This window comes from Olea europaea, unplaced genomic scaffold (assembly GCF_002742605.1).
Source record: "Olea europaea var. sylvestris unplaced genomic scaffold, O_europaea_v1 scaffold2107, whole genome shotgun sequence".
NCBI classification, from domain to species: Eukaryota; Viridiplantae; Streptophyta; class Magnoliopsida; order Lamiales; family Oleaceae; genus Olea; species Olea europaea.
The window spans coordinates 30,866-44,768 of record NW_019239015.1 but is presented as its reverse complement, the minus strand read 5'-3'; the positions used below and the strand labels follow the sequence as shown (position 1 = coordinate 44,768).

The window sequence follows — 13,903 nt, the reverse complement described above, 5'->3', positions numbered from 1 at the left end:
GATGGATGTGTGATTGACAATAAGAATCTAAGAAAGAACAAAAAAAAAATAAAAAAGAAAGAAAAAAGAAAAGAAAAGAAAGAGTTTTCGTGGTCAAACAGGGCTTAAACTGGAGTTAGAATTTAGTATTTGAGTTATTTTATCTATAGTTAGCCCCCGTCTTTCAGTTTTGGGGGGTTTTTACTTTTGTTTAAACACAGAAATTTTGTATTTGTAATTTTGGTTTTTTTATTTTTTTAATTTAGGTGAATAAATTAATGGTATAAATGTGCCAAATTAACTTTACTTTTACACACGTGGAGTTTTTTGTCAGTTTTGACAAAGAATTTAAACAGAGGGACGAATGGGTAAACATTTGAGCCCTTACTTGAGCCACATTATTTTTCATAGAATGCATTTTTGAATAGTGTATTAATAAAAAATATGTGGTTAAAAAATAAATTTTTTTTATTTAGTGTAATATTATTTTTATTGAAAAATGTGTGATTAAAATAATGTCAAATCACTATTTAAAAATATATTTTAAAAAAAACGTGATTCAATGAATAAATAAGTGAGTTAGTGGATAACCTTTTTTTCGTCGCGTTAACATAAGGTAAAGTTCAGTAGCCATGGAGGAGGCTCCTTTGGGGTCAGGAGTATAAAGGTTGTTCGAACCCTGGTCAACTTGGGCACATCCCAAGATTTACCTCCCTGAGCTGCTGAGGGGTCGAAAGTTCAGGGACGAAGATATAGTCTGGCGTAAGTTGGGACACCTCCTTAAAAAAAAAATAAAAAAAAAAAAGGTAAATTTCAGTAGGAAACCTGTGTCTACAGTTAAAATAGCTTTAAAATGCCGCAATCATTTTTAGGCGGCAGTGATAATGCTGAAAGCTATACAGTTTCTTGGTTCATCTTCATCTGGGTTCGTTTCCATTTCTTACAGATTGAAGAGGAAACCGCAAGCAAATTGTGACATCCATTTCTTATCAAGGAAACCCATAAAAGCATCAAATTTATCGTCATTAAGATCAAAAGCATCTTCTTCTGCTTTTCGGGTTCGCAAAGGTCGCGATTCTATAGCTTCACGGATGTCCCACATTCATTCCGATTCAAACCCTTATGGTGCTTCATCTTCTTCCTCTACATCCACACCAGTTCAACCAACTGTGAGAAATTTTTTTCTTCGTAATTTTCTTTGTGTTAATTAATGGGTTTGGTTTGATTTATTGATTTGCAATAATACAATCCTGTTTTGGATGGATAATTTTCAATTTGTGGTTTGTGGGCTTTGTAGTCAAACGGGTAATATCGTTCCTCGATATTGCATGATTAGATTCTTGGTTCTCTGTTGTTTCTAAGAATTCCTAAAAGATATACTCCAGGAATTTCTTTAGTTTGTTGAATATAGTGCCTTTTTTTTTCGTGTTAATTTTAAGCTAGTTTCTGCATCAATCTGCTGCAAGGAATTCTTGAATTTTCTAACTTGTAGGTTTTTCTCACATCTTTCAATGTTATCTTGGATTGGTTCAAATTGACTAATGATCGTTCTCTTCCCAAAGTTCATAGCAGTGAATGGAGAATTATCCTTCAAAACAACTTATTAGGCAAAGAAGTAAGGATGATCGGTGTCAATTACCTGAACTTCTCTTATGATATCTCCTTCAGCTTCTTTTAGAGAACAACAGTGCTTGGTTCTTTAGCAGAAAGATATATTGACAGAGTATACGCCCTAATGAATAATGCTATCTATAATCAGCGATGATCATCATAGTCCAAGTGACAGCGGAAACTTGATTATTTGTCAAATGCATTAAATTGCATCACAATTCCATTGGCTTGTTATCTTTAAACCAAAAAATATTCTTTAGACGTGATAAATCTAATAGGAATATCAAGGACCATGGAACGTCTTATTAATAGTTGACAAACAAATGCAGCCGCGACTAACTGAATCCAGCAGGAGAAGGAAGAAACATGGAGTCAGGTTCCAACATGGATAGAGATTATTGTTTCGGCATTAACTTGAGAGTGTTCCTTCAGGTGGAAGGCCACATTTGTGTGATATTTATTGTGGGATTGTATAAACAGATACTAGACACCTGCATTACATATGAAGATAAGTTTGAGCTGAAAAACGTTCCAGTTGCTTTCGCTTAAGAGAGTCCTTGTTTTTGACCTTTGAATGATGTAGTCATTTCAAATGACCTCCCTCTTATGTCTAAAATAAAAGATGGTTAAAACATAAATAAGGATGTTCACATCATGAACTGAGTGGATCTGTTGTTTCTATAATTGCTCACCAACCTTATTTCTTAATATCAAGCATGTTGTATGCCTTGTAATTGGCTGGATCCCTTACTCATGGTGAATAAACGTTTCTTTGAGCTGGCCGTTATGTCTTTTAATGTGCGCGTTAGTAGAAACATAGATTATTATCGATTGACAATCATACAAATCAAAACCGTGTAATGTTAAACAGTGCTGACTGCAGTATCTATTGTTACAAAGGCATTCCTTGGCTATTTCTGAACCTTTGTGTGGCAAACAATGTATGGAGTGGGTTGTCTTCCAGCCTATATCATTCATTTACACTCTTCCCTTTCCCTTTTAATTCGTATTATTTTCTGAAAATCTGCAGGGCAGTATTCGTAAGATCAATTTTTGCCAGTCGTGTGGTGGCCGAACAAAGCATGAGATACCTGATGGGGAGGAGAAGATGAGGGCTATTTGTACATCGTGTGGGAAAATTACTTATGAGAACCCGAAAATGGTATGATTTCCTAATGATAAAAAGGATTCCAACAAAAAATAAAAAATACTACTTTTACAACTATGAAAAGGCAGTTTCTAGACCTCGCGCTTCTACTTAAATTGTGGTTGAAATTCTATTGGAGAATACATGCATATTGTTATGAGTCAATTTGTTTGTCACATTGTGTTACCATAGTTGCTAAGTCCATAAATTTTCAACTTTTGTAAAATTGCTTTGCATTCATATGGTGATTCCATGGCCAAGGAACGCCTGGAGTACAAGAAATAGCATACCAAAGAAGTTAGTTGCAGACGGGTCACCAGAAATAATGAACATTTGTTCTCTTCTTTATCTGCTTTTTGGAAGAACTGTGACCCAACTAGTGTTAATTTGTAGTGGCTGATTTAGATGAATTTATCTGGTTTATAATTTTATGTGGTCAAGTGGACATAAATTATGCAGCATTAAAAAACTGTGAGGAAAAAAAGAGACCCGAACTAGTCTATATTCAAAGATCCATTTGAATAATATCCAGAAGTTAAATATAACGTGACTAAAATGTTATCCTACAATTGTTTCTAGTAGATTTCCAAATTTCTAAAATGCATCCTACTGGCATGATAGCAGTTTCATGATTTAATTTTAGATAAATACAAAGAAAATAAATTTTAACTCATTCATAATATCTGGAACTTAAACTTCAAAGAATCATTTGAGTAAGATAATGAAATTCTTAATCTGATTTTAACAGATTACTGAAATGCTTTGTTAATTTTTAGTTGGAACGGAAATAATTAGGTCAAGTATACTATATTTGTTCAAAAACATAAAAAAGTACTGTTTTCTTCGGATTACAGGTTATAGTACTGTCCTTTATTCATATTAGCTTCATGATTAAAGAGCAGAGCTGTTTAACTTGACATTGATGATTCTAGTTGTTGTTACAATGTTGGTGAACAGGTTGTGGGTTGCCTCATCGAGCATGAAAACAAGATACTACTGTGCAAGCGAAAGATTCATCCATCATTTGGCCTTTGGTATGCATTTGCCTGATCCAATTTCACCTGGAAAGGGATAACTTTTCATGCTATCGATCCATAGTAACAAATTTAGACTATGTTTGGATCATGTTTATAAATACTTAAGCCAATTAATATCCACACATTTTGAGGGACTGATAAGTACTATCCTCTTATTAACCTCAGATTTCTTTCTATTTATAATTTAAATCGTTTCTAAATACTTTCCAAACATGCTTTTAGTTTCTTCATAACACTGCGAATTCTATGTATTTCTGCATTTAACATTGTTATTGGACATTTGTTCTCTACTTGGCCATTATGTAGGACACTTCCTGCTGGTTACATGGAGAACGGGGAGTCCGCTGCTGAAGGAGCAATTAGGGAAACCTGGGAGGAGGCAAATGCTGAAGTAGAAATTTTATCACCATTTGCCCATTTGGACATCCCTCTCATAGGGCAAGTATGAGATATATCCTAAGAGTAATTTTACATGAATTTTCCTGCTCTTGGCATCTTCATGTACTCAGTGTCTCATGTGGAACAGACATATATTATTTTCTTGGCCAAGTTGAAGAGACCCCACTTTTCGCCTGGCCCAGAATCTTCGGAATGCCAGCTTTTTGCTCTTAATGATATTCCTTTTGATTCTTTGGCATTTTCGTCGATGCTGGTCACCTTACAACTGGTAGGGTTCTATTTCAAATGCCAAAAGACAATTATATCAGTTCATTTAATGAACTTTTGCTCACTTCTGTCATGATGTCTTCTTTGTTTTTATAGTACATTGAAGATACAAAAGTTGGAAGACTCATGTTTCACTATGGCATCATCAATAAAAGGTAATTTCAATAAACTGCTGTACCTCGGTGAATTTATGAATGAACTTCGGTGAGTTTCCTTTAAGAGAGAGTTGAGCATTCAGATCTCTTAGGCACACTTCTGGGAAACTTATTTTCATTTCGACTGTTTGAGAGAAGGTTTTGATAGCAATTTTTTAGAAGGAGATGATTAAACAACGCATGCCGTAATGAAGTCTTTCAATGTGATGAAGTACTTGTGGAAGAATGTTCGATCATTCAATTCATTAAAAACATTTGAAATTTGAAGCTACTGCCAGTTAAACTATACATTTGACACTACCAGGTTATGTGCATGTTGGGTGGTCTTAGTTCTTCTCAAATCCGTAAAGCTAGCTTAAGAGGTGTGGCTTTTCTTCACACTTATAAACTAACTACCAACCCTTTCGACAACCGATGCGAGATAACCTCAACAATCTCTCCCTTGGTCTTGGGTGGGACCAAACCGGTATCTCCTGTAGATTGTTGGGCAGAGACTCGTTGATAATCTGGGTTGTGATACCAATGGTTGGATTTTATACGTAATAATAAAGAAGTGAAAGGGGGAAATCAACACATGTATTTAACGTGGTTTGACGATGTGCCTGTGTCCACAATGAGCTAGGACGTTGCCCCCTCACCCCCAATCTATTCAGCATCCTGACAAATAAACAATAAATTAAAACCCACAAGGCCGAAGCCGTCGGTGCGCTCCCCTCCCCTCATTCCACTCTGCTTCGCTCCAGCATCGGCCAATTTGATCTGGTAAAATAGCCACATACACAATAGTACTCAATTATGTAAACTATTTAGTTGACCTTTTCTTGTTGCTCTACGATTGTACTTCACAAGAATTTGTTACAGGATGGTTTCTTTGGAATTTTCATTGATTTAATTTGTGGCAAAGCATCGTATTTAGACAGTTGTAGTGCTCCCTCACCCTTGGGCATTTGCTTTTCCACTTGAAAGTTCATCAAACATATGAAAGGAACCTAAAAATCTCATCAAAAGTGGGAAAATGGGAGTTGAATTTTTTTAAAAACCACTTGCAATGGAAAGAAACAAAGCCACCAGAAAAAGTAAGTACCAAAAATTCTGCACAAGCTAGCTGATGAGTGCCTCGCCTAACTGATCTTATGTCCCTATTACTGATCTAAATACCCATATCCACCTGAACATTAGAAGAAAATTTAGGGTAAACCACAGCCACTTCTGAGATGTACAGCACTTCAGAAGTTGAAACTAAGTGCTTCTTTAACTGGAAATCAGCACCATCATCTTTGAAGCACATCATAGTCAGACTGCCTGAGAACTAAAGTGATGGTGATGGGCTCCTAGAAAGGTTCTCCACTGCCGATTGTGGTGGTGGTGGTGATATCCACCTGAACATTCGAAGAAAATTTAGGGTAAACCACAGCCACTTCTGAGATGTACAGCACTTCAAAAATTGAAACTAAGTGCGTCTTTAACTGGAAATCAGCACCATCATCTTTGAAGCACATCATAGTCAGACTGCCTGAGAACTAAAGTGATGGTGATGGGCTCCTAGAAAGGTTCTCCACTGCCGATTGTGGTGGTGGTGGTGATGGGGGATTCCACAACAATTGTGATAGTAGTTAGGGTTGGGCAAAACTCTCGAACTGGCCGAACCAGAATCGAATTGAACTAAATTGAACAAAGCGGTTCTTCTTAAGTTAAATACCCGAACGATTATTTAAATCAAGAATCGACAGATTTAGTTCGGTTCTAGGTTCTAGATCAAGAGTCAAATAGGAATCGAATCTCTATTATTTTTTTAATTTATTTATTTTAAATAAGCCAAATTATTTTATTTTTTCAAAATAAATTTGCTAACTAGTTAATATAGCTCAAATCCAAAAATATGATTTTTCTTAATTTCTAATTTTCAGTCCAAGCCCAATTCAATCAAATTGACCTAAGTTTTACCCAAATTTATTATTCTATCATAGTGCATTTTTCAAATCTATGAAGAACTCAGTATAGAGTAACATAAAAGATACATAAGATTGAATTACGTTATTTTATAAGAGCTACAATTGAACATGTCATTAGTTGAATTAATATAACCTTGTAAATATTAAAAAATTTAATTATAGTACAGAATCGGATAATCGAATGGAACTAAACCGAACTGAATGTAACCCAATCTAAACGGTTTAATAATTAAATTTAGACCCGACGATTCCACTTACTATATACCTGAAAATTTCGGGTGTCCAGCCTTATTAGTGGTGGTCCCAAGAGGTGGTGGGAGGGTAGATAAGATAAGGGGAGAAATAAAGTCGCGGTAAAGAGTGACAAAGTGGCAAGTTTAAATTGGATAGGGTTCGGAGCCTGGGGTGCAGCGCTTTAGATAGCTTTGGTATGCGAACTACTTTTCTAACTAGTAACGAGGAGACATTTTATAGTGCCACTTCAACAATAAGAAACAAAGGTCAATGAGTACATGGTTTCTGAAAATATTATAATAGTTATATGGGAATAAAAATGTATTTTCCCTTAAACGACCCCCTTTGGCACTAACTATTACATTTCCTGATTTTATCTCGACTTTGAGATAAATACTTTTAAGTTGCATTCTATTGCCCTTTTTATTGCAAAAATGAAATGGAAATGTAAATAAGGTTGATCGAGAACAACTACATTGTCTGTCATTTTCTATACAGATAGTGCAAGTTCTGCTCAGCTACTTTAAAGAAACTTGTTACTCACCAGGTTGGAAGCATGTAATTGTTTTCATGTCATCTCACGATCACCAAGAATATGCAATTTACCTTTTTGCACTTTAGTTTTGGTTAGATGAGAGATGGAAGCTAATATAGTTAGTTCAGGAGTGTAGGACAGTTCTTGCTTTACAAGTATTATTAAATTGGTATATAAAGCTACAGCTTTAGTCCTGCAATTGAAAATATTGTCCTGCGTTATCTTGTTTATTTTTGCTAGATCTGTCATGTCATGGATAACAATCATTAAACTTTACCTGCACTGTTATTGAGATCAATTGACGTTTCTCTAGTATTTTGTTCAGAAGTTGTATAATTTCTTATACTGACCTGTAAAGAATGTAAATCATATTCTTCATGGCATGTTAGGTATACTAGACAGTACTAAAGAAGCTAAATAAGCTAGAAAAATTGACATATTACTGTTCATATTTCCTGGTGGTTTTCAACAGGCCCGGTACAAGCCCTTCTGAGATTAATGCCTATACTCTCGATCATCATCTGAAATCTTGACATTTGGAGGATGATTCCATCCAGTTCCACAAGAAAATGTTACAAAATTTGGAGTGAGTTTAGCATAAATCCAAGATCAAACTGTCCTTACCCTTTACGTGCTGTACAAGTTCGCACTTCTCTTATGCAACCTGATAATGCCATCAAATTCGTTTCACTTCATTTATCTTTGTGTAACTGTTCTGATTGTACTTCTACTGTAATTTCTTTCTTTTGTAATGAAAGAGAATCTGCGCTCTTTTTGCTTCAAAGTACGACTCACATTACGTGTATTATTTTGTGATGCTGAAGATCAATAGCTCTGGTGATTCTTGTCTCCTTCCATCCCGGAAAATTGAGCATAAACCTTTATAGAAGCCATGTAGATGTGCGTATATCACACCTAGTTTGCTTGGTATAAAATGTTAGATAGCAGCGGGGATAGCATAAAGGAAGAGAAAAAGCTATAATCTTTGTTCAATATTGTTGTCTAGTGGGATTATATTTCTTCCCTCCTCACAACCTATGTACATGATAGGACATTTTTCAGGTGGGTGACTTCACAAAATGAGTTTTCTACCTCTCTAGGTCTCCTCGTTTGCAATGAAGATCTTGTAAGTAATATACCCTAGGTCCAATCAATTTTGGACATAAACATTTTTAATATATAATTTATGCATTTCATTTATGGCAAATCTATTATTTAATTTAATTAATATTCTAATAAATTAAATAATAAAATTCGTATATTCAAGTCTTGGTAATTTATTGATAACAAGAAGTTGTGATTGTGAGATACAAATTACAATATGACTAAATCTTAAACCATCCGATATCGTTATTACAGATGTGACATCATGTGTGGCATTTCTTACTTGTAAATTAAGTTGTGGATCTCACAAGTTAAAATGTAGTGATACTTAAATGAACATGTGAATATTTTGTTATTAAACAAAACATTGGAGACGCGTTGAGGAGATTTTACATAGATACAACTATCTAAGTGTCAACGGTTAATCTCTAATCCTTAGTAATGGAATTGGTCCTTCAACTTGAGATCTTCATAGTGCTTCATATGGGGACGATCGTATTTTGGTGATGATGGATGTTGCTGCTGCTAAGAATCACTAATACAACATCATTTGGGTACATAAAAAATTATATAAAGGTTGTAAATGATCAATATATGATTCATCATTTTTAGATGGTAAGGGATTATGATCGACATTTCATTCAATTAAGTCAATAATAAAATTCTTGATCAAGATATACTCATAAGTCAAAAAGAGTACCCGACTTGCACTGACTTAATAGTGGGATGAAAGATATAATCGATAATCGAAATGATACACTTTCATATCTCGCAATTAATTGGATCATATTGACGAAGAGATTATAGTGTCACGGTAAATGAACAGTTTGGTTGTCATATCACGTGCCATTTTCCGCCACATATATTGTTTTGACACGTTGCTAGATATTAATTTGGAATGACGGATGTGAATTAGTAATAGATTAAAATTGGATATTTTAATTTATCGATTTTGATTAGAGCAAAATAATAATTTACGTCATCATGATCGAAAACCTAGTGGGTCACAAAAAAAAAAAAAAGGAAAACTAGAAGAATGAGATTTACTAATTAATTAATTAATTGACAAGAATTTCAATTAATTAATCCGGTTGCTTGTAAATATGTCCAAATTAATTAATTCATGGATCAATTTTAATTAATTGGATTAATTAAATATTGGATCGAGTTACGTTTAAGAGATGGGCCAACTCACTTGGACTTATATTAATAGGTTGCTAGAGCTTGGAAAATATTAAGAGAAAATAATTATATTCTTGTTTCTTGCGTGGATTTTTATTAAAGGTTAGATATTTGAACAATTGTGAGTTGCAGATCATGATTGTGCAGGTTCAAGAAAAGTAAAGGAGATTACAAAATTTAACAAATGTATAATTTTTATCTAAACACAAAACGAATCATTGGTGGGAATTGAAATTCGTGGAAATTACAGGCTGACAGATTTTTAGAGATTTCAATTCAAAAATTAGAAGTTAAGTTTATTAATTCAGAACTCGGGTGATATTTAATTAATTATTATATATTAAATAAATATTTTTCCTAAATATAATTGTTGCCTAAATTGGAGAGAGAAACATTTCTATCAATTCAACAATCAGTACAGCCATTTATGTGTTTTGGAGAGAGATTCACGATCAACTGCTTCTTCCACAACCGACGCTCCATAAATCCCCAAATTTAGGGATGTCAACAAGCCGAACCAAGTCGAGCCGACTCACAAGCCGAAACTCAAGCCTTGGGCTTAATTTGAGTAAAATGTTCAAGCTTTTTTCAAGACCTGGCTCGACCCAAGCCAAAAGCTCCGTAAAAAAAATTAGGCTCAACCCGAACTTTCGGCTCTCAGACCTTTCCGAGTTGAGCCGGCTAGGCTTGCTTTAAAAAAAAAATGCCTTTTAAGAAGGTCAACTACAACTGCCTTAAGAGGCAGTCAAGAGGGGCCTTTTTTTTTTTTTTTTTTTAAAGGCTCGTGGGCCGGCTCGGGCCCGGCCCATCCTCCCAAAATGGAGCTTAGCTCGAGCCTCGAGCGAGGCCGAAGAGTCGAAAGGCCGTCCCTACCCAAATTTCACTGAATCACATTGAGATGATCCATTTTTCATACTAATCTCACAATCCCCAAATTTCCCACTCTAACCAATCTTCAAGGCACAGCAACATTCTCCTTCGTATTGGACGTTGTCGCTTCGTGTTCCTTTTTGTGCATCAACGTTGCAAGCGGTGATGGCTCACCTCCGTGTTAGGGATTTTTCTGCTTTGTGCGCAACTATGGTGTGGTACGTTGGGAGAGATGGTGATTTTAGCAGGCCGCGTTGGTACGGTTGTTGATTAGAGGTAGAGATGGTGGGTGGTTTGTTGGAGTAGGATGTAGCGGCGATGTATGTGATGGTGGAGCTGCTGGTGGTGATGGCGACGACGACGACGACATGGATCTGGCGACGATTTTGTGTCACGGTGTAAGTGGATGTATTAACAATGGTGGCAACAGTCGAAGGTAGTTGTAGCAGTTGGTGATGGCAGCGACGATGGTGGTGGTGTTGTGGTGCTTGGCGACGGACGCAGGGTGAGGGTCGTCACACGTGACGGTGGTGGTAGTGGCAGTGTTGGTGCGGTGCGTGACACACCATCTAGTTTGCGTAACCAATTATTTAATTATCTGTGACCAAATATTAAACCGTGATTTTAAAATTTGATAACTTGTGACTGAAATATAATAAATTTGAAAATCTGTGACTAATAAATAAACTGTGACCTATAAAAAAATTTATTTGTCACCACGAAATAATCTATGACTAATTAATTTGATAATATATGACCAATAAATAAATTGTGATATATAATTATGAATCTATGATCATTAATTGTATAACTACGATTTTATTATATTTATCTATTAAATATTTTTAATTAATTATATATATACCTTAAATTTAAATTTTTAAACTATGCACCTGACTTTTAAAGTGGTGTAAACTATATGCCTAGGTTTTGATTTTTTTTCCCTTGAAATTTATTTTATTTTTTATTGTGCATGATTAAGTAAATTTTCAACGGATCCCTTAAAAATGGTGCTTGCTCTAATACCAATTAACAACCACTACTGGATAGAATTTACATATAAAGCCGACTTGTAAGAATGAACTATTCAGCATACTTATAAATCCAAAACTACAAAACAACATGACAGGCGAATTTTTAAGCAAGTAGAATACAATACACTCACATGGAACACCGAAGAGAGGTGCATTGTTTTCTATGCAAACAAGAAAACTAATTATAACGTGCAAAATGCAAATTCCTGTAAATAGAAGCTGGTGACAGTAGCATTTTCCTATTTTGTCCATGTAATGCTACTGACCTTTACAGCTAATGAAGTCCCGATCCGGATCGGACCGGGTGGCCCAACTTCTAAATGCGTAATGTCTTTCAATTCGTTTAAAATGTTGTACTTTCTGCTTTGTTGTTCACACGTTTACAAAGTTATCATAGGCCTGATGGAAAAAAAAAATACGTTCTTAAACATTGTTTTGATATTATCTCAATCACACATCCTTCAATAAAATAATATTACACGCAAATTCAAAACCTTTCCTTATTTCTTAACAATGTATTATCGATCAATCTACTATTTCAAAATATGTTCTTTTGAAAATAATGTAGATCAAACACACATATAGTGTTTTTACTTCTACTTTGAGAAAATTACGATACTTGTCCCCTAACCTTTAATGCTTGTAGTAATTTTATCCTCTAAATTGGTCTCTATCGTTTCAGTTTCGTTGTACAAATGGTTCTTGTAAGACATTTTTAGCTCCTCTTCTATTAAGACTAATAGTGTAAATAATGATATTAAATTGCTCTTTTAAAGATTATGAGATCAAATTGTAAACGAGATAATCTGGTCATAATAAATATGTGTAAATTTATTTGTTGTATTTGAACTTTTTGCAAGATTTCAATTGGATCATTAAATTTTAATTGATTTTATGGGGTCATTGAACTTTAATTTAGTTTTAATTGGATTGTTGAACTTCAATTAAATTTTAAATTTGACCACTCTGTCGCCTGACGCCTTTCAAATCAATGAAAATTAATTAATTGAATCGTCACGTATCATCCATGTAATCCCGACGTGCCATTATTACTATACCACATGAAGAAGCGTTTATATTATGCATTTTACCCTTTTAATCTAAGCACATTGTTCTTAACCTTCAATTGTTAGTTTTGTTTCTAGGTGCTGCGTAGTAATTTCGTAAAAGATCATATGGGTTAACAAGTAACAACTAAGCAATTTTATTCATTTTGGGGACGAAGGTGACGAAATACGACATTGTGGTGAAAGTTGAAATTGAATTAAAGTTTAGCGAACCAATTGAGACATTAAAATTTAGAGGCTCAATCGAAAATCTTTGTTAAAGCTCAGAGAACACATATGAAATTTACACTATTATTAGACTATAATTTTTCCTTGTTGCATCATATTTTAATTGCACTCAAGATCCTCACAGTTTGTCATTATAGTAATTATGTCTTTAACTTTATTGTTGAGTTTTTTTTATCTTCAATCTTTCATTAATTAGAAATTTAGAATATATCATCTATGCTAAGATTTTTGTTCAAAAAGTTCATTTGGAGAGCGTATAAAAACTTATTTGCCTAATATATTTAAAATTATTAAATATAAAAGTACGATAAAATATTTTGCTATTTCCAAATTTTTTTCAAATAGGTTATTTTGATATAAATTATCATAACAATGAGATATGCTAACAAATGAAAGTTTGACGATAAAAATTAGACAAAGAAAATGTTAAAGAACATAAATGGTACAACATGAAAAGATTGAGAGCCTTGAATATAATTAAAATAGTAGAAATTATGGCATCAAACTATCAATATACCCACCTAATCTATAATCCTATATTTGGACGGAAATGCCCCTATCCACAGCTTCACCAGTCACAAATGAGACAGCGAACCTTCCAATGCTCACACATTAGTCACAGCACACTGCAAAAGCGTGTATCTTCTCATTCTTTTTCAATCGAGTTAACTTAATGAATGATCACCAAACTTTATTATATGTTACTAACTGCTCATCGATCTTTTAAAAGTTACTTGTTGCTCATTGAATTTTACTATAAGTTATTATTTACTCATCGAAATTTACAAGATTACTTATTGCTCACTTAAATTTGAATATAAGTACTCATTGCTCATTAAATTTTGCAATAGGTAACACTCATGGAAATAATATAACTAATTAATGGATAACTTTATTTAAATTTGGATTAGCAATAAGTAATTTTTAAATTTTGATGAGCAAATAATAATTTATACCAAAATTTAATGAGTAAAGAGTTACATTTTAAATTTCGGTGATGAAATAGTAACTTATAACAAAGTTTTGTGATCATTAATTAAATTAACTCTTTTTCAATCAGTTCCTGTCTCAATAGTTCTGCAGCATATCTTTTACTATTCTC

The 13,903-nt window shown here is 34.0% G+C and overlaps 1 protein-coding gene across 2 annotated transcripts; it reads left to right on the top strand.

Moving 5' to 3' along the window:
* Nucleotides 1-829: 829 nt before the first annotated feature.
* LOC111380209 (nudix hydrolase 23, chloroplastic-like) lies at nucleotides 830-8,173 on the top strand. 2 transcript variants are annotated; one of them, XM_023003706.1, is made up of 7 exons: nucleotides 830-1,148; nucleotides 2,621-2,752; nucleotides 3,695-3,771; nucleotides 4,081-4,216; nucleotides 4,301-4,441; nucleotides 4,537-4,595; nucleotides 7,776-8,173. In XM_023003706.1, the coding sequence occupies exons 1-7, from the start codon at nucleotides 864-866 to the stop codon at nucleotides 7,807-7,809; spliced, it is 864 nt and encodes a 287-aa protein (XP_022859474.1). In that variant the 5' UTR covers nucleotides 830-863; the 3' UTR covers nucleotides 7,810-8,173. The 2 variants fall into 2 exon arrangements, with proteins under 2 accessions (XP_022859474.1, XP_022859473.1); XM_023003705.1 differs by having other exon boundaries at nucleotides 831-1,148; nucleotides 7,789-8,173.
* The last annotated feature ends 5,730 nt before the right edge of the window (nucleotides 8,174-13,903 follow it).

Bases quoted from the DNA above. Each gene is read 5' to 3' on its own strand.
- LOC111380209 (XM_023003705.1), top strand. From the start codon at position 864: ATGCTGAAAGCTATACAGTTTCTTGGTTCATCTTCATCTGGGTTCGTT. The intron at 3,772-4,080 runs GTATGCATTTGC...GCCATTATGTAG, and splicing joins CATCCATCATTTGGCCTTTG to GACACTTCCTGCTGGTTACA. The intron at 4,596-7,788 runs GTAATTTCAATA...GGTTTTCAACAG, and splicing joins TATGGCATCATCAATAAAAG to GCCCGGTACAAGCCCTTCTG.